This window comes from Rhincodon typus, chromosome 4, assembly GCF_021869965.1.
Source record: "Rhincodon typus isolate 14 chromosome 4, sRhiTyp1.1, whole genome shotgun sequence".
In the NCBI taxonomy this organism is placed as follows: Eukaryota; Metazoa; Chordata; class Chondrichthyes; order Orectolobiformes; family Rhincodontidae; genus Rhincodon; species Rhincodon typus.
In genome coordinates, this window is record NC_063335.1 from 24579982 (window position 1) to 24599961 (window position 19980).

The 19980-nt window shown below is 42.2% G+C and overlaps 1 protein-coding gene across 1 annotated transcript in view; it reads left to right on the plus strand.

Annotated features, from left to right (window-relative positions):
• stau2 (staufen double-stranded RNA binding protein 2) overlaps nt 1-19980 on the plus strand; it is a 263804-nt gene that overhangs the window by 66237 nt on the left and 177587 nt on the right. Inside the window, exon 8 of the mRNA XM_048595666.1 lies at nt 18205-18309. Coding sequence (XP_048451623.1) covers nt 18205-18309 — 105 coding nt within the window. The remainder of the gene's footprint in view (nt 1-18204; nt 18310-19980) is intronic.

The following is a 19980-nucleotide window of genomic DNA, read 5'->3' on the forward strand; positions in this document are numbered from 1 at the left end:
TATAAAAACAGGCAGCAAAAGTTTCCATAAATATGTAAATCGTAAAAGAGTGGTGAAGGTAAACATTGGTCCTTTAGAGGATGAGAAGGCCAATTTAAATAACTGGGAATGAGAAAAAAGCCAAGACATTAAACAGTTATTTCGTGTTGGTCTTCACAGTGGAAGACACAAATAACATGCCGAAAACTAATGGCAAGAAGGTTATAACAGGTGAGGACCTAGAAACTATCATTATCACTAAGGAGGCAGTGCTGGGCAAGCTAATGGGGCTAAAGGTAGACAAGTCTCCTGGCCCTGATGAAATGCATCCCAGGGTACTAAAAGAGGTGATGGGGGAAATAGCAAATGCACTAGTAATTATTTACCAAAATTCACTGGACTCTGGGGTGGTTCCTGCAGATTGGAAAACAGCTAATGTGACGCCACTGTTTAAAAAAGGAAGTAGACAAAAAGCAGGTAACTATAGGCCAGTTAGCTTAACTTCGGTCGTGGGGAAAATGCTTGAATCTATCATTAAGGAAGAAATAGCAAGACATCTGGATATAAATTGTCCCATTGGGAACACCCAGCATGGGTTCATGAAGGGTAGGTCATGTTTAACTAATTTGGTGGAATTCTTTGAGGACATTACTTGCATGTTGGACAATGGGGAACCTGTGGTTGTGGTGTATCTGGATTTCCAGAAGGCATGTGACAAGGTGCCACACCAAAGGCTGCTACATAAGATAAAGTTGCACGGTAATGTATTGGCATGGGTAGAGGATTGGTTGACCAGTAGAAAGCAAAGAGTAGGGGGAAATGGGTGTTTTTCTGGTTGGCGGTCAGTGGCTAGTGGTGTGCCTCAGGGATCAGTGTTGGGACCTCAATTGTTTACAATTTACATGGATGATTTGGAGTTGTGGACTAAGTGTGGTGTGTCAAAATTTGCAGATGACACTAAGGTGAGTGGTAGAGCAAAGTGTGCAGAAGACACTGAAAATCTGCAGAGGGATACAGATAGTCTAAGTGAGTGGGCAAAGGTCTGGCAGATGGAGTACAATGTTGATAAGTGTGAGGTCATCCATTTTGGTAGGAATAACAGGAAAATGGACTATGCTTTAAATGGTAAAAAATTGCAGCACGCTGCTGTGCAAGGGACTTGGGTGTCCTTGTGCATGAATCGCTGAAGGTGGGATTGCAGGTGCAGCAGGTGATTAAAAAGGCAAATGAAATTTTGTCAGCCATTGCTCGAGGGATGAAGCTTAAAAACAGGGAGGCTATGCTGCAGCTGTATAGGGTCCTGGTGAGGCCACACCTGGAGTACTGTGTGCAGTTTTGGTCTCCTTACTTGAGAAGAGATATACTAGCCCTGGAGGGGGTGCAGAGGAGATTCACTCGGTTGATTCCAGAGTTGAGAGGGTTGGATTATGAGGAGAGACTGAGTAGACTGGGATTATACTCATTGGAATTCAGAAGAATGAGGGGAGATCTTATAGAAACATATAAGATTATGAAGGGAATAGATAAAGTGAAGGCAGGGAGATTGTTTCCGCCAGCAGGTGAAACTAGGACTAGAGGGCACCGCCTCAAAATAAAGGGGAGCAGATGTAGGACTGAGGTCAGGAGGAACTTCTTCACCCAAAGGGTTGTGAATCTGTGGAATTCCCGACCCAGTGAAGTGGTTGAAGCTACCTCGCTGAATGTTTTTAAGGCAAGGCTAGATAAATTTTTGAACAGTAAAGGAATTAAGGGTTGTGGTGAGTGGGCAGGTAAGTGGAGCTGAGTCTCAAAAAGATCAGCCATGATCTTATTAAATGGCGGGGCAGGCTCGAGGGGCCAGTTGGCCTACTCCTGTTCCTAGTTCTTACGCTCTTATGTTGTTATGAAATGCCATGACTCAATCACAGCTTTTTCACTTATGTGGACAATGATCTAGATTTTGTCCCAAGCCTTCATGACATAAATAAATGGCTGTTTCAGACACAGACATTAGTCCAGCATTGTAATTTTGCACTAATTCCTTTATGTCATTCCTAGACTTGCATATTGTAAACCAACCTGGTGCAGATCCCTTCTCGAATGTAAGCTCTAAGCCTGTGTTACAGCAATACAGCTCTGCATACATGTCAGACTGCAGTGCAGGGTGGCAGAAGAGTAGAAGGTTTATGTACTGGCAACCAGGTTTTCAAAAATGGATTGGGATGCAGCTGATGTCCAAATTAAACTGCTCATGCAGAAGATTGAACTGTGGTCCTTAAATGACAAGATTGTGAATGTAAATTCTAGAAAAATGAAGATTTCCATAGGAATGTCCAGAATTAATACACCTGATGCTGACCAGAAGGATTAATCAAAACTGTGAACAACATTTAAAAAAAATTCTGTTAGAATTAAAATCAATTTAAATGTACAGTGTCTGAAAGTCAGGTGGTACAGACAGAAAGTTGATAAATGCTTTGATTATTTTGTTCACCGATGTACTGAAAAAGCAAAAGAATTTGATTTCTCTGATGCTAATTTCTCAGAATGAATTATATGGTTATCGTCTCCATTCCTGTTGAGGCTTTCCAAGAAGAACTTTTGGACCAGCTGAAGACATGCAGCACCGAGAGCATATTATAGGATGGATGTAGACACAAGACCTTAGTGACTAGGAGACAGCAAATGCAAGCCTTATGGTTCAGAATGCTTGTTGATATACAACAGAGCCATTTGTACAGTCAATGTGGATCCTCCTACAAAGAATATAAATGCTGTCCATATGCAGGAATGTACAAAGCTAATGGACATAATGGGCTCTGGGCCAAACTTGCTGGAATTACAGCAGCCGGAGTGTAGGGAAAAGCCAAATCACAGAAATTATTCACCCAAAAGCAGGAGGAGATGGGAACATAAGGCATATATTGATCAAGAAGATGCCAGCAAAGAGCAGCAAGTAGAGGAAAAGGTCCAGGGAAGAAAAAAACAGGAGGCGATGGCCTAGTAGTATTATCGCTAGCCTATTAATACGGAAACATGGGTAATGTTCTGGGGACCTGGGTTTGAATCCTGCCACAGCAGATGGTGGAATTTGAATTCAATAATAATCTGGAATTAAGAATCTACTGATGACAATGAAACCATTGCTGATTTTTGAACCAGATGAGATTTTCCAACAATGTCCATCAGGGAAGGAAATCTGCCATCCTTACTTGGTCTGGCCTGCAGGTGACCGCAGACTCAAGCAATGTCATTGACTCTCATCTGCCCTCTGAAATAGCCTAGCAAGCTACTCAGTTCAAAGGCAGCTAGGGACGGCCAATAAATGCTGGCCAATCAGTGACACCCAAGTTGCATGAGTGAATAAAAAAGACAAAAAAAACAATTAGGGGAACAGGAGTACTACTTGGTCCCTTGAGCATATCAACCACTCATTAAAATTAATCTGATTACTCCATATTCCTGTCTACTGTAATAACCTTTCACTCTCTTGCTTCTTGCTTGTTAAGAATCTATCTACCTCTGTCTTAAAATTATTCAAGGACTCGGCTTGCACAGGCTTTTGAGGAAGCTGGTTCCAAAGGCTCGCAATCATTTGAAAAATAATTCTTCTCAGCTCTGTTTTAAGTGGCCTGTGCCTTTTTTTGAAATGATGACCCCTAATTTCTAGATTCTGTCACATGGGGAAATGACTTTTTGACATTCACCCTGTCAGAACCCCACATTTTCTGATGTGTTTTAATCAACTTCCTTCTTAACCTTTTGAAGTCCAGTGGATACAAGACTAGCCTGTCCACCATTTCCTCATAGGACAACCTGCCCATTCCAGATTTTAGTTTCATACAGCTTTGAACAAAGCATTTATAAATATTTTAACCAACCTAATTCCAACATGTTATGACGAATTAGAGACACAAAAACTGCAGATGCTGGAATCCAAGGTAGACAAACAGGAGGCTGGAAGAATACAGCAAGCCAGGAAGCATCTGGAGGAAAGGAAGTCAATGTTTAGGGTTAAGGGTAATACCCGAAACCTTGACTTCTCCTTTCCTTCTGTTGCTGCCTGACTTGCTGTGTTCTTCCAGCCTCCTGTTTGTCTACCATGTTATGACACATCTCTGGAACAGATGCACTTCCCAGAATCTAGTCTACTGCATTCGCTGCTTACAATGTGGTCTCCTCTACATTGGGGAAACGAAACGTAGACTTGGCGACCGCTTCGCAGAACATCTACATTCTGCTCACAAAAAAGACCCTGAACTACCTGTTGCCTGCCACTTCAATGCTCCCTGCTCCCTGGCCAACATCTCTGTCTCTGGCTTGCTACAGTGTTCCGGTGAAGCCCAACGCAGGCTGGAGGAACAACATCTCATTTTCCGCTTAGGTACCCTACAGCCCTCCGGACTCAATATTGAACTCAATAATTTTAGACCTAAACTCTCCCATGTCCCATTCCCTAACCCCACACACCAGGCCTAGTTACCACATAGCCTGCCATTGCACAACCCCTGTTGTTAGTCACTAACAGTCCCCATTAACAACTATTCACCCTCCCAGCCTGATCGTTAGCAACTCCTTTGTCTGTCCAACTGTCTTTCTCTCTCTTTGGGCTCTATCCTATCGTTTACTCCCTACCCCACCCACCTCCCTATTTTCTGCATATAAACTGATGTTTTCCTAGTCACTATCAGTTCTGAGGAAGTGTCGCCGGACCCGAAGCGTCAACTCTGTTTTTTCCCTCACAGGTGCTGCCAGATCTGCTGAGCTTTTTCAGCAACTTTGTTTTTGTTCCTTATCTACATTAAACTCCATTTGCCATTTTTCAGCCCAATTCGCCAGCTCAGTAAGATCCTGCTGCAATTGCTGATAATCTTCCTTGCTGTCCACGATACCACCTATTTTAGTGTCATCTGCAAACTTACTAATCATGCATTGTACATTCTCATCCAAATCATTGATATAGATAGCAAACAGCAATGGGCCCAGCACCGGCCCCTGAGGCACACCACGAATCACGGGCCTCCATCCACTATTACTCTCTGCTTCCTACCACCAAGCCAATTGTGTATCCAATTTTCCAGCTGTCCCCTGATTCCATGTGATCTAACCTGCCAGAGCAGCCTACTATGTGGAGCCTTATCAAAGGCCTTACTGAAATCCATATAGATTATGTCTACTGCCCTGCCCTCATCAACCTTCCTGCGCTTCATCAAAGAGCTCTAACAAATTTGTGAGGCATGATCTCCCACGCACAAAGCCATGCTGATACTCCTGATCAAACTCTGTATTCCAAATGCATGTATACATTATCCCTCAGAATCTTCTCAAGTAACTTAACTACCACAGTTGTTACGCTTACTGGTCAATAATTTCCAGTATTTTCTTTGTAGCCCTTCTGGAATAAGGGCACAACATTCGCTACCCTCCAGTCTTCCGGTACCTCACTTGTGGCTAACGATGATGCAAATATATCAGCCAGGACCCCTGCAATTTCTTCTCTACCCTCTTGCAGGGTTCTTGGATATGTCTGATCAGGACCAGGAGATTTATCCACCTTCATACATTCTAATACTTCCAACACCACCTCTACTGTGATATGGACCGTCCCCAAGATATTCCCACTAACTTCCCCAAGTTCCCAAGACTTCATGTCATTCTCCACAGTAAATACAGAGGAGAAATATTCATTGAGGACCTTGCCCATCTCGCAGTTCCACACATACATTCTCACTTTGCTCATTGAGGGGTCCCATTCTGTCTCCAGTTATTCTTTTTTCCTTTAATGTTCTTAAAGAATCTCTTTGAATTCATCCTAATCTTCTCCTCCAAACCTATCTCGTGCCCCTTTTTGCCCTCCTGATTTCCTTCTTCAGTAAACTCCTGTATCCCCTGTATATCTCCAGAGATTCCCTTGATCCCAGCTGTCTGTTCCTGAGCCATGAAAATGAAGAAGGGTCTAGGCCCGAAACATCAGCCTTCCTGCTCCTCTGATGCTGCTTGGCCTGCTGTGTTCATCCAGCTCTACACCTTGTTATCTCAGGCCTCCAGATGGTATGGTTCCAAATGTAGATAATTTGAAGAGGAATGTTCCAGATGTTCTTATTACAATTAAGTCTTTTGTGTAAATGGTTCTAAAGTTGTCAAATTGCTTGTATTCTGGAAGAGTGCTTATTGATATAAATTATTGTTATACTATATGGGGTTGTTATTTATGGAAAGCATCGATAGCAATGTATTTGTTAGTATGTCAAATGTAATATTGTACAACATATTGCTAATATGTATGACATCACAGGAAGTAATGCTGTGTCACTTGATTCAGATCCCTTGCACAGTCAGTTAGCATTTCAGCTGGAGCAACAAAAAGTCTTCATTGAGGTTCTGTCCTGCCCTTCATCTTAACTCAAATTAGCTTAGCTAGAAGAGATAACACAATAGCATATTCCCAGGTGCTCTGAAACTGACACATGCATGAAAGTGATGCTGGTCTGAGTACCATTTTAACCCATGCAGCCCATGAAAATACAAATAAGCATTTCTTGGTGTTTGTTTTGAAGATGTTTTGACCACAGCAGTGTGTGCCTCTGTACACATTCTGCTGACCAAGAGAAAAGGCATGGAATGAAACATATCAGGCCGAAGATCCCTTAAATAAAACAAAGTGAACTATAGAGGGTGCTTGAGCAAAGCGATTAAATCAATTGTGATGAAAAATGGAGTGATGTGACTATGGAAAACTTTGAGGCAATGGAATGTTTGTTTAGTCTAGTATATGAAAGGTAGAGCCAAGATGGCTGCTGAGGAGAGCAATAGTGAAATCGAGCAGGAAGGACAGGAACTACCCAGCAGATAAGACCAAGAGTGAGAAAAGGCAGCTCATCAGTGAAATGCAGGAACATCGTGGAGTGGTGCTACTGATAAGACCTGTGGTTGTAGCCTGGACTGAAGATGGAATGCAGGGGATTGTAGAGATAGAACAAGAGCTATTTGCAACAATTGGTCATGGACCTTGGAAGGAAAGAAAGGATAAAAATAGGTCACTGTGATTTCAGTGAGAATGAACATAGGTATATATTCCGTAAAACATTGGGCTGCTTTCAAGGTGCTCACTCCCTGTGATCCTGTCTGGACATTCACAGCTTGCATTGTTTTGCCTTGTCTTTTTGCACTTTGCTTCCTCCGTCAGAAATACCAGCCTTATATTACTTCTTTCTTGCTTCACTCTATAACTGAGACACAAAAGAAGGAAGTTTGGCATGGTTGTCAGCGGACCTCAGTCAAATCAAGAGGATAGACTTCAGTTGGGGGTACTGATTCAGTAAGTTAAAGACACCAGTCCAAGGGATTTGACTCAGTCAGTCAGCTCCTTAGGACCGTCAGAGTCAAGATGCTTGCCACATAATGTGAGAGAGAGGGGCAGATATTTAGGGAGATGAATGTGGTGGCTCAGCTGTTACTTTTGGTACAGTAGGGGTGGTGAGTGAGTAAGTAGCACAGAGGGCATGAAGGGTTAGTGGTGTTTGGGGTTCAAATGGATGACAGCGAGTTAGGGAAGATATTGCAGATATTGAAGAGAGTTGTGGAGCTTACAGTGCCGGTCATTTTTCAGGTGGCTGAGACTGCACTGACTCACGTGGCAACCTCACACCAAGTTGGTATGGTCTGGTGTTGTGGCCTCCTCTGCCAGTCTTGGGGGAAGAGGATGTCGCATCTGTGTGCCATCCTGTCCAGCAGGAGCTCCAGGACTCTGCCTGCAAAGTGGGATGCTGCTCGCTCTCTAACTGCCCTCCCTGGGGCAAATGGCAGGGACCGTGTGAGGCAGCTCCAGACTGCCAGTCCTTGTTCAAGTGCACAGCAAGCTTTCAAAAATGCAATGGCATGAGGAATGCCACTGAATTCAGAGGGGTCTGCTGAGTAGTGAGTTCTGTTCTGAGAGGGCATGTGAAAGATGGAGCCAGCCTCAGATTCAGTGGTGCCATAGGGTCAGGGTAGGTAGCTAATGATGCAAGCTTGTTAAGATAGAGTGTGAAAAAGATGCAACTTGGCCCAAAAATGTAAAGTTCAGCCCATTATGTCTGTGGCATTTTAAATGGTTCACATTTAACAAAATATTTCACGATCTTTTTGCAGTAAGTGATTTTCTGTCGAGTTATTTACAAAACTTGTTTATGATACATGATACAAATGTGGGATGGATTACCGTGTCTCTACAGTCTGCAAACAGATCGCGTGAAACTGCTTTCGTTGGGTTTTAGAGAACAAGTTAACAGATTTTTTTTCATGTCATGAGGAGTTCCTGTTTGTTCAGTCGGGTAAATGTTAGGAATATCAGTGTTTTAAATGTAAATGTTTACATAGTGAACATGTAAAGATTGTGCAGATGTTTTTCCTAAGTTTAAATTTGTATTAGATATTAATGCCAAACATATTTAAAAAACTAAAAAATCTGGATTTCAACACATCAGAAATAAATTTTGCAAGTACCTTTTTTAGGCAACTTTAAATGTGCACTCAAGTAAATGGAAGGATTTCTGTTCAATCTCTGACTGAAAACAATGATTAAATATGCTGCTACTTATGAAAATCTATAGCTATTTCTAACTGCGGGATAGCTGCTGTTTTGAGGCTTTTGTGCATCTCCAGCTTTCTGTGATGTTTGTTTTGAGGAGAGATGACCTGTTTCCCAGGGCAACTCCATTAATTTCAGTGGGGGTCAGCACTTCAGACTAATTTAGGAGCTAAGTCTATCTAGCCCTGGGACACAAATCATTCCTGGTTTGATGTTGCGGTATGCTCAGCTGGTAGAAAGCTTCTAAGAAGTCGAAGGGTCTGATGTTTCAGCTTTCATTTAAATGAAGAAACGCATCCTACAATAAACAATTCCTTCCCACAACCTGCATTACAGAAGAGGTGAGAAGACAATTGGACCTTAAAATAGTTTCACTACGAAGAGTGGTTAGGATCAGTTGTGAAGTCTGAAAAAACATTAAACTCATCCACAAATTGCCTCTAAACCGCTACTTTAGCTGGGAAGGCAGCTGATCAATTTGCTGTTAGGACCGAGTCATACAATCAACGGATAGTACAGCACAAGATCCCATGAGATCTGTTGAGTTTATTCTCCTCAGTATTCCTTCTTCATTCTTTCCTATATTCCCCTAATTTTTATGCTTTAATTATTTGCCTAATTCTCTTATTTGAAGCCTCCTGCTGAATCTGTATATTACCCTATCAGGCAGTACATTCCAAAATATTAGCCACTCATTTTGTAAAGAAGTTTTCCACCTGCCATCTCTGTTTCTCTTCCCAAATGCCTTAACATTTAACCCCCTAGTTATCAACCCTTTATTCATTTGATAGATTACTTTTTCAATCTCAATACTTCATGATTTTTAAACACTTTCAAAAATTCTCCTCTTAGATTTCTGTGCTTGATGACTAATAATACAAGCTTCTTCAGTCTAACCACATAGTTGTCATCTTCGTCTCTGGAACCATTCCAGGAACCTTTCAAAAACATTCCAGTCTTTCCAAATATGCGTGTTCAGAATTAGACACAATATTCCAGCTGGGCTTATACTATTGTTTTGTACAATTTTATCATAACTTCCTGGCTTCTCTTTGGCCCCAATTTTCATTCATTGGTTGGGTTTTCAGATTTGGAAGAAGTCTCTTCAGTGCAAACTTGACTTTTTAAAATGGCTGCCTGCACTTCTGAGTTTTGGTCCAGAGATATGGGCTAGATGGGAGTTCAGTGTGGAGGGGGATTGTGTTTCTTTAAAAATAAACATAAAATGTTCTTCCTGCGCTCACCCCATCACTGAGGACATAGAACATAGAAGAGTACAACATAGGAACAGAACCCTTGGCCCGCCATGTCTGCGCCAACCATGATGCTATTTTAAACTAATCCCAACTGTTTGCACATGGCCTGTGTCCCTCTATACGCTGCTTGTTCATGTATCTGTCTAAATGCCTCGTAAACATTGCTATCATATCTGCTTCTACCACCTCCCCTGGTAGTGTGTTCCAGGTACCCCTAGTACCCTTTCCTTGCGCATCTCCTTTAAGTGTTTACCATCTCACCTTAAATCTAGACCCGTTAGTATTTGACATTTCCAGTCTGGGAAAGAAACTCTGACTATCTACCCTATCCATGCCTCTCCATAATTTTATATACTTCTATCAGGTCTCCCTGCAGCCTCTGATGCTCGAGTGAATACAAAGTTTGCTCAACCTCACCTTATAACTAATGTGCTCCAATCCAGGCAACATCATGGTAAACCTCTTCTGCACCGTCTCTAAAGCCTCCATATCCTTCCTACAGTATCATGCCCAGAACTGCACATAGTCCACTAAATGTGGCCTGACCAAAGTCTTATACATTTGCAACATGACCTGCCAAATTTTATATTCAGTGCCCTGACCGATGAAGGTAAGCATGCTGTGTGCTGCCTTACCATACTTAGCTCTTGCATTTACCTCCGAAAATGTATCACTTCACACTTGTCCAGATTGCACTCCATCTGCCATTTCTCCACCTAATTTTCCAACTGATCTATATCCTGCTGTATCCCTTGATATCGTACCACATTATTCGCAATTCCACCAATTTTCATGCCGTTTTCCAACTTGCTAATCAAACCACCAACATTTTCATGCAAATCTTTTATATATATATATTACAAACAACAGTGGTCCCAGCACTGATACTTTTGGAACTGGTCACAGATCTCCAGTCAGAAAAAACACCCCGTTACAACTGCAGTATGTCTTCTATGGCCAAGCCAATTTTGTATTCAACATGCCAACTCAGCGTGGATTCCATGTGTTTTGATTTTTCTGGACCAGCCTACCATGACGGACCTTGTCAAATGCTTTAGTAAAGTCCATGTTGATAACATCCACTGCCTTATCCTCATCAATCATCTTTGTCACTTCCTCAAAAAACTCAATCAAGTTTGTCAGACAAGATCTCCCCTGCATAAAGCCACGCTGACTATCCCAAATAAGTCTATTCTTCTACAAATGAAGTAAATCCTGTCCTTAAGAATTTTCTCCAGTAATTTTCCTACAAGTGATGTAAGGCCAACTGACCTGTAATTTCCTGGATTATCCCTCTTGCCCTTCGTGAACAAAGGAACGACAGTGGCTATTCTGTAGTGTTCTGGGACATCACCTGCTGCTAAAGAGGATACAAAAATCTCTGATATAACAAGGTGTAGAGCTGGATGAACACAGCAGGCCAAGCAGTATCAGAGGAGCAGGAAGGCTGACGTTTCGGGCCTAGACCCTTCTTCAGAAAGGCCAACACAAAAATCTCTGTTAAGTCCTCAGTAATCTCCTCCCTTGCCTTCTTCCGTATCCTGGGATAGATCCCATCAGACCCTGCAGACATATCTACCTTAATGTTATTCAATACATCCAACACCACTACCTTCTTAATTTTGTATACAAAATTAGTCAAGTTAAAGGAAACGGAGGAAGGTTGGAACCATTGGTGTAGAGATTTTTGCTGTTCCTAATGTGCAGGGCTCAATTCCAAACTTTGCAGATAATATGACACTCCAAAGCATTATGAACCAAGGAGGATAGAACTGCAACAGAAACTGAAACAATTTGGCAGAATGGCAAACAAGTGCAGATGAAAATTCATTCAGAGATGTGTGAAGTGATTTGTTTTAAGTGGATGGATACAGAGAGACAATTTTTTTTGTAAAAAGAGCACAATTCTAAAGAGTTAAGCAGAAGAGAGAGCTGGATGTTGATGTTACAGTGTATCACAACTATTATAAATCTTGAAAACTGTTCTTTAAAGTCCTCATTTTTAAAAATGGACTGATTCAAGATCAACTCTAATGAAGTGAATATCTCTGAGGGATTTGACCTCATCACTCTGTCTCCCAGGAAGACAAAAGAATACTCCCAGGCGTGAAAGACACATCAGGAATTTAGTGGATTTTTCACAAGTGTAAATAGAAATTATTGACTTTGATGGGTTTCTCCCAGGAGAAAAGATGTAAATTGATTAAAAAAAAAACAGTAAGAAGAAGAATTCAGAAAATAATAAAAATTATGATGATACCTTATTTGGAGGATGACTTGGCATTTTGTCCAGGCCATTTGAAATAGTGGGTATTTTTGCTTCCTGTTAAATATAAGTAACAATGGCAAACTGTACACATGAGTTGGATTTTCGACACAGCCTGTTTCCAACAGGGAAAGAAACCAGTTCAGCAAAAAAAAATTGGTCTGCTGTACTCATTTGGGCAGCTAAAATGCCTTACCGCAGCCCTTTGAAAAGGAAACAAAGACCTTCTGTCACCCTTACCTTGTTCATCTTCAACTTTAGTTGTGAAGCCAAACTCTGGTAGACCAACTGAAGGCACCATTGCTACCACTGAAAACTCTCTGCAATTTAAAACTTTTGCTTCAGACAGCGTAACAACTAAACTGCGAAACAACAAACAGGCCTACATTGCGATAGCAGCTGAGTTTGATTCCACTTTATTTTATAAGTATTGTTTTTATCTTCACCTGTATTTAGCCTGTGTGTACATAATGGTGTGAATACAGAGAGAGATGTAGTTTGTTTTAGTAACCTGTAGGGTAAGGTTTGAAAAATACATTAACCATTTTCCTTTTTAAATATAAAAGAATTGCTACTGGGTTACTTAAAATGGACTAATTCTCTCCAAGAGAAAGAAATACACACACCAACATATAAAGACATTGATCATTAGCAACTTTAGAGACACGTTATGACTGTCAATAACACTATATATGTGCATTAGTTGTTGGGCATGGCAGGATAGGTGAAGAGTGTAGTTAATGAAACATATGTGACCAAGGCTTTATTAATAGGGCATAGAGAAGAGGGATTGTATAAACGCTGATTTGGCTTCAACTCGAGTTTTGCATCCAGTTCTGGGTACTACGCTTTAAGAAAAACGTGGAGGCGTTCAAGGGAAGAATGATTCTAGGGATGAGGAACTTCAATTATATGGAGTAACTGGGACTTTTCACCCTTGGAGAAGAGAAGATTATTTGGCGATTTGACAGAAGTATTCACAGTCGTCAGGGCTTTGGACTAGAGATGATATGAAAAAAAACAATTTCCGCTGTTGGAAGAGTCAACACCAAAAGGACACAGATTTAATAGGTTAAAAAAGTAGTTGACACATGAGAAATCTTTTGTGCAGCAACGGGGTTAAAATCCAGAATGTGCTACCTGAGTGTGTGGTGGATACAGTTTCAGTCAAGGCATTCAAGAGGGAATTGGATTATTATTTGAAAAGGAAGAATGTGAAGGCGAATTGTTCATTTGGAGAGTCAGCCTGTGAATGCGCAAGTGTTTAGATTATTTCTTGCTGGAGATGGCCATTACCTGAAAATTGTGCAGTGCAAAAGTTGCTGGCTGCTAATTAACCCCAGCTTGCATGTTGCTCAGTTCCTTGCACATGCAGACATACACTGCTTCATTGTCTGGGAAGTTGTGAATGGGTGTGAACACTGTGCAAATGTCAGTGGACATTCCATTTCTCACTTTACAATGCAGCATTGGTAATTGTTGAAGCAATTGAAGGTGGATTTTCCTAGGACACTCCCTTCATTTCATACAGTAATGTTCTGTGGCTGGGGTGATTGGGCTCCAGAAAACACAACCATCTTCCTTTTTGCACAGTATATCATCAGTCAATAAGTGTCCCTATTTCTTCTGACCTATATTCCCAATGAAATGAAATACTGCTTGATGTCAAGAGCAGTTAATTTTACTTCATCTCTGGAATTCAGCTATTTAATCCTTGATTGGTTCAATGCTGGAATGAAGCTTGGAGCTGAGTGGACCCAGCTAAACTTAAACTGAACATGTTATTAGGTAGGTGCCAGTATCATAGTTGTACTGGATCATTTTCGCTTGAGGAACAGCTGATTCTAGAGTAGAGGTCTTTAGCATTACAGTCAAGTTGTGGTGCAGGCCTTGTTCTTTGTGTATAAAGTGTGATCAGCAGAATCATGATCTCATTTAGAACAAATCTAATTGGCACCAATAAGGTTTTGGAGTAGATCTGTAGCTTGGGTTGTGGGTGTTGAGGTTGGTTGGCTTGCTGAGCTGGTTTGTTGTTTTGCAGACGTTTCGTTACCACGCTGGGTAACATCCTCAGTGCAGCCTCTGATGAAGCGTTGGTGTGTTTTCCCGCCTGGTTTTTAAACTCTGGGGTCCGTTGAGATGGATTGCCTCACTTCTGGCTTTCCTTCGTATTGGAATGTCTCTGGGGTCGAGTTCAATGTGTTATTTAATAGCATGCTTCCAGGAATTCTCGTGCTTGTCTCTGCCTAGCCTGTCCCAGGATCTTAGTGTTGTCCCAGTCGAAGTCGTGGTTCTCCTTGTCCATGTGGATTGAGATGAGTGAGTATTGATCGTGTCTTTTTGTAGCCAGTTGGTGTTCATGTACTCTTGTTGTTAGTTTCCGTCCTGTTTGTCCGATGTAGTGTTTCTCGCAGTCTCTGCAGGGGATTTTGTAGATGACATTGTTTCTGTCCATGGCGGGGAGTGGGTCTTTAGTTCGGGTGAGCAGTTGTTGTAGGGTTGACGTGGGTTTGTGTGCCACTCTGATGCCCAGCAGTCGTAGGAGTCTTGTGATGAGTTCCGACGTGTTCCTGATGTAGGGTAGTGTGATGAATGCGTCGGGGCGTGTAGAATCTTTCTGATGCTGTTCTTGTAGGCGTCTTCTGACCCAGTTCTTTGGATATCCGTTATCCTTGAACACTTGGAAGAGGTATTCTTCTTCCTCTTGGCATGGTTCCATGTTGCTGCAGTGTGTTGTTGCCCTCTTAAATAGTGTTCGCACACAGCTTCATTTGTGTGTGCTGGGATGGTTACTGTTGAAGTTCAGTACCTGGTCTGTGTGTGTGGCTTTTCGGTGTACTTTCGTTTGCAGTTCCCCATTTGTCTTGCGCTCTACCATGACATCCAGGAATGGGAGCTGTTTGTTCTTCTCCTCCTCTCTGGTGAATCTTATTCTGGTGAGGGTGTTGTTTATAAGTTTGTGTGTCTCTTCTAATTTGGTCCGTTTAATGATGACAAAGGTGTCGTCTACGTAGCATATCCACAGTTTAGGTTGGATTTGCAGAAGTGCGGTCCTTTCCAGTCTTTGCATCACTGCTTCTGCTATGAGTCCGGAGATAGGCGATCCCATGGGTGTCCTGTTGATTTGCTCGTATGTTTGGCCATTGAAGGTGAAGTGGGTGGTCAGGCATAGGTCCAATAGTTTGAGCATGTTGTCCTTTGAGATGGTTTCACTGGGGTCGTGTTCTTGTTCAAGTAGTGTTGTCATTGTTTCCCTTGCTAGTGGTATGTCTATTGATGTGAATAGGGCAGTGACATCAAATGATATCATGGTCTCTTCATCCTCTATCTTTATGTCTTTGATGGAGTTGAGGAATTCTTGGGCTGAGTGGATAGAGTAGGGTGACTTGTTGACTAGGTGCCTGAGTCGTCTTTGTAGTTCTTTGGCTAATCTGTGCGATGGAGTGCCTGGTAGGGAGACTATGGGTCTGAGGGGGACTTCCGGCTTGTGCACTTTAGGGAGGCCGTAGAATAGGGGTGTGTTGGTTCCTTCGGGTTTCATTTTTACGAAGTCTGTTTTGTTGATCTGTCCTGTTTGTTTAAGTCTTTGTAGCGTGTAGAGGATTTTGTTGCCTAGTTGCGGTGTCGGGTCAGTCTGTACTGGCCGGTATGTGTTCTCGTCGGCGAGCAGTGCTTGTGCCTTGGAGATGTAGTCCCTTTTATTCATTATCACTGTCATGCACCCTTTGTCTGCAGGTAGTATTGTGATGTTCTTGTCCTTCTTTAACCCGTCCAGGGCTTGTCATTCCCGTGTGTTGAGGGTGTTGAGTTCACTCCTTCTGATTAGTGTCGGGACTATTGTCTGTCTTATGTTTGTTGTGTTTCTTGGTTGATATTGTTGGTCTTGAGTGTGGCTTCCAGTGTAGCTAGGAATTCCGTTTTGTTGGCGTCCCTGTAGTTGTAGTTCACTCCTCGGGTGAGAACGGCTTTTTCCATGTCTGTCAGTTTCCTGTCGGAGAGGTTCCTTATCCATGTGTCTGTTCTGTTCTTGTCATTTTTGTGGGTAAGTGTGGCTAGCTTGTCTTGCAGGTTCTGTCTTTTCTTGGCTCTTGTGGTCTGTTGGCTGACGTTAATAGCTCGTTCCATGTCAGTTGCCCAGTCTTGATTGGTAGCTTCCTGGAATTGGCACCAATATCTATGATTGTACTTACCTCAGCAGAAAACCTGGATGGTTTATCCAGTTGATATTTCTGGCCGAAGATAGTTGCAAATACTTCAGCATGTCTTTCGCGCTCATATTCTTGGCAGTGCCACCATTGAGAGTGAATTCTTAATGGCTCCCCCTCCTGGTGGTTCTTTAGCTGTCCATAGCTGTCCATTCACACTAAATTCAAACAAAGAACTGCGATGCTGGAAATCTAAAACAGACAAAACCAGAAATTGCTGCAGAAATTCAGCAGGTGTGGCGATATCTGTGCAGAGAAAAGAGTTAACATTTTGAGTCCAGTGACCGTTCTTGAGCAATCATTTTATATGCCTATTCTATATGTCAGGGAGGTGGTCCTGGGGAGGAGGCCATTTTTCTGCCAAGATAAAGGACATCTCATAAGTAGTGGAAAACCCAAGAGAGAGAAGGCATAGTGGCCAATGGCTGAAAGTGGAGTGCGAAGAAAGACACTGACACAAGATTCATGAGAGAGTTGTAGTGAAATAAAGAATGTTGCTAACACATGAGATAGAATATAGGCGTCTAGGCATCCCCACAGGATGTTTTCCTGCAGCGGACAACATTCTTTCCTCAAAAGGTCTAAGAGTCCGTTGTGCTGGCACTCCTCCAACTGTACTATCCCTGTCTTCCCCACTGAGGGGTGATTTTTTTCCTGGAATGAGAGAGATTCAGTGAGATGAAATTGGTGGCAGTGTTAGTGCTGGTGCAGGTGGTCAAAACGTAGTGAGGTGTCCCATGTTAGTGAGTAAGCATTGTAGAGTCCATGCAGAGTGAGCCGTGTGTGGACTGGGAGTGTATGAGAATGAATAAGAGATGTTGATGGGACAAGTGAGAGTGACAGATACTGAGCCTTGGTGGGAGTTGGGTGCAGTAGCAGGAATAGAGTGAATGTGAGGTAACAGGAAGAGTTGTCTGGCAGAATTGACCTTCTTGCTGCACTGCTGGCCATGCCTTTCGCTGTGGAAACCATACTGACCCAAGTAACAACCTCAGTCCAGGTTGCTGGTATTGTGGCCACCTCTGCTGGTCCCCTGGAAAGAAAGCATCCTCTCCTTTACTGATCCTCTGAGAAAAGGATGCCCCTTCTCTGGGCCAGCCTGCCACTGGGACCGTTAGGACCCTGTCAGAGAATCACAGCACCATCTTCCCCTATTCAGCATCAAATAATAGGAATAATAGTTGTGGAATGCCAGTGCTTTTCTGGGTGGCTGCTGGTCTTTCTGTAGCTATCGCTGAAATGGCAAGTTGTTTCGGGCATGTGGTAAGGTGAAGATAGAATCAGATGAAAAGGATGCCATGCTGAGTAGGATAAATAGTTAATGAGGTGACAAAAACAGAAGTTACTGGTAAAGCTCAGCACGTCCAGCAACATCTGTGAAGAGAAATCAAAGTTAATGTTTCGGGTCCAGTGACCCTTACTCAGAATGTTAACTTTGATTTCTCTTCGCAGATGCTGCCAGACCTGCTGAGCTTTACCAGCAACTTCTGTTTTTGTTTCTGATTTACAGCATTCACGGTTCTTTTGGTTTTTAATTAATAAGGTGAGTTTGGTTTAAAAAAAAGGATCAGGCATTTTTCTAGGCCTCGTGGTGAAAGACTCTCCAAAAAGCCCGATGCAACCAAAACAACACAAGATTCGTGCAAGTGGCTAGGGAACAGTTTGTAACATGGTCTAAAGATATTGGCTTAGGTGTTCCTAGTATTTGAGGAAATTTATGCTCATTCAGTATTGGACCTTAGGCAAACAGTTTGGTAATTTAAAGACAATGGAGGTATCAAAGGAAGTGTTGGTCAGGTAGAACTAGGCGTGGACTGCATATATTTAGAATTAGACATTTGTGTTTTTGAATGTCTCCTGAGGGGCAGCATCTATATATAATCATATTACACTGCGGATCACAACCAAGATAACTCACTAAAATAAAATTCCGTCTCTTATATTTCACAGAGTGAAGAAATTTCAAATGAAGAGGAAGAAACTGATATCAACAAGTCTGAAATCAGCTTGGTATTTGAGATTGCGTTGAAGCGCAACTTGCCTGTCAATTTTGAGGTAGGTGTTTACATTTTAACAATAAGAACAATTCTAATTAATTCATTACCCTCACAAACCTTAAATGAAGAGTGTCATTTGATAGGTTTCAGAGGAACTGTGCTGGGTGCATACGTGAAAATGTCTTTACATTCTTACAAGGCTATGTAATGAGCAATTCTCTAAGATCTGCATAATTGTATCACTTCCATTTTCTATCGGTAATGATCATTTGCATTACACATACATCTTTCATTGCCAAAGTACAAGTCAAAATTTTCCAGTTTGTAATTGAACATAAGTTTGGCTCACCCGAATTTTAACATAAAGCATTCTTTAAGATGCCATTCAATTACAATTGACTGGACATTACAGAGTTCACTGAACATCTTGAAAATTTTAAACTGATCAGAGAGAGCCAGTGTGGATTGATGATGAGGGCACAGGTTCCTAAATCTTGTGTAGTCAGAGCCAAGCATCTGGCACTATGAGCAACCTGACTGTACAGGAGAGGAAAAAGAAAGGAGGAGGGAAATTCATTAGGTAGGGGAGCAGACAGGCATTTCTGTGGCTGTCAATGTGACTGCAGGATGTTACATGGCCTCCCTGGTGCCAAGCTCATGGACAACTATAGTACCTTCTTCTGGGAGAGGTGAACAACCAAAGGTTGTGGTCCACGTGGTATGAATGACTTAGTTCAGAAGGGGGATCTGGTCTTGTAATCAGAATTTAGGGAACTGGGTGGCATGATCTCATATGTAGTAATCTCTGGATTTCTCCCAGTGCCACGTGAAAGTGAGTGCAGAAAAGCAGTATAAGGCAGATGAATACATGGCTGGAAAAATGGTGCATGAGAGAGGGCTTTAGATTTCTGGGATGTTGATACTGGTTCTAGGGAAGCTGGCACCTGTGCAAGCTGGATTGGTCGCACCTGAACAGAGATCCTTACCTAATGTTCTGCTGGTGCTGTTGGGAGGGCTTTGAAGTAAGAGGGAATAGTAGATGGGATACAGCTGGCTCAAGGAAAGGCAAGGCTGGGTGTTAAATATTCATGGATATAAGTTCAGGAAAGATAGCAAAAGAAGGAGAGGAGGGTTTTACGGAAGGCACCACAGTGCTGGAGGAAGATGTCTCACAGGGTACAAGGACAGTCATAATTTGGCTAGAGCTAAGACATAAAAAGGGTACAATTGCATTGCTTGGTGTAGTTTGTAGACCACCAACTAGTGGAAAAGATGTTGAGGAACAAATCTGCAGGGAAATTACAGAGAAATGCCAACATTATAGAGCAGTTATAATCAGGGACCTTGGTTGGTCAAATGTAGACTGGGGTTTTGGTGGAGTAAGGGACGCAAGAGGCAAGTGTTCTTAGATCATGTTCAGAAGAGTTTCCTGCAGCAGTGAGTGTCAAGTTCTACAAAAAAGGATGTGCTATTCGACCTGGTCCTTGCAATGAGGTGGACCAAGTAGACCGGGAAGGATCATTTAGGAGACAGGGATCATTGGTGTAGCATGAGGTCCAGAATGGTGGTGGAGAATGACATATAACAATCCAGAGTAAGAATAATCAATTAGTGGAGAGTTGATTTCAATGGAGCAAGAACAGAGTTGGAGGAGAAAAACAGTAACTGAACAATGGTCTACTTTCAAAGAGCAGATGGTTTGGATACAGTTGAGGTACATTTCCTCAAA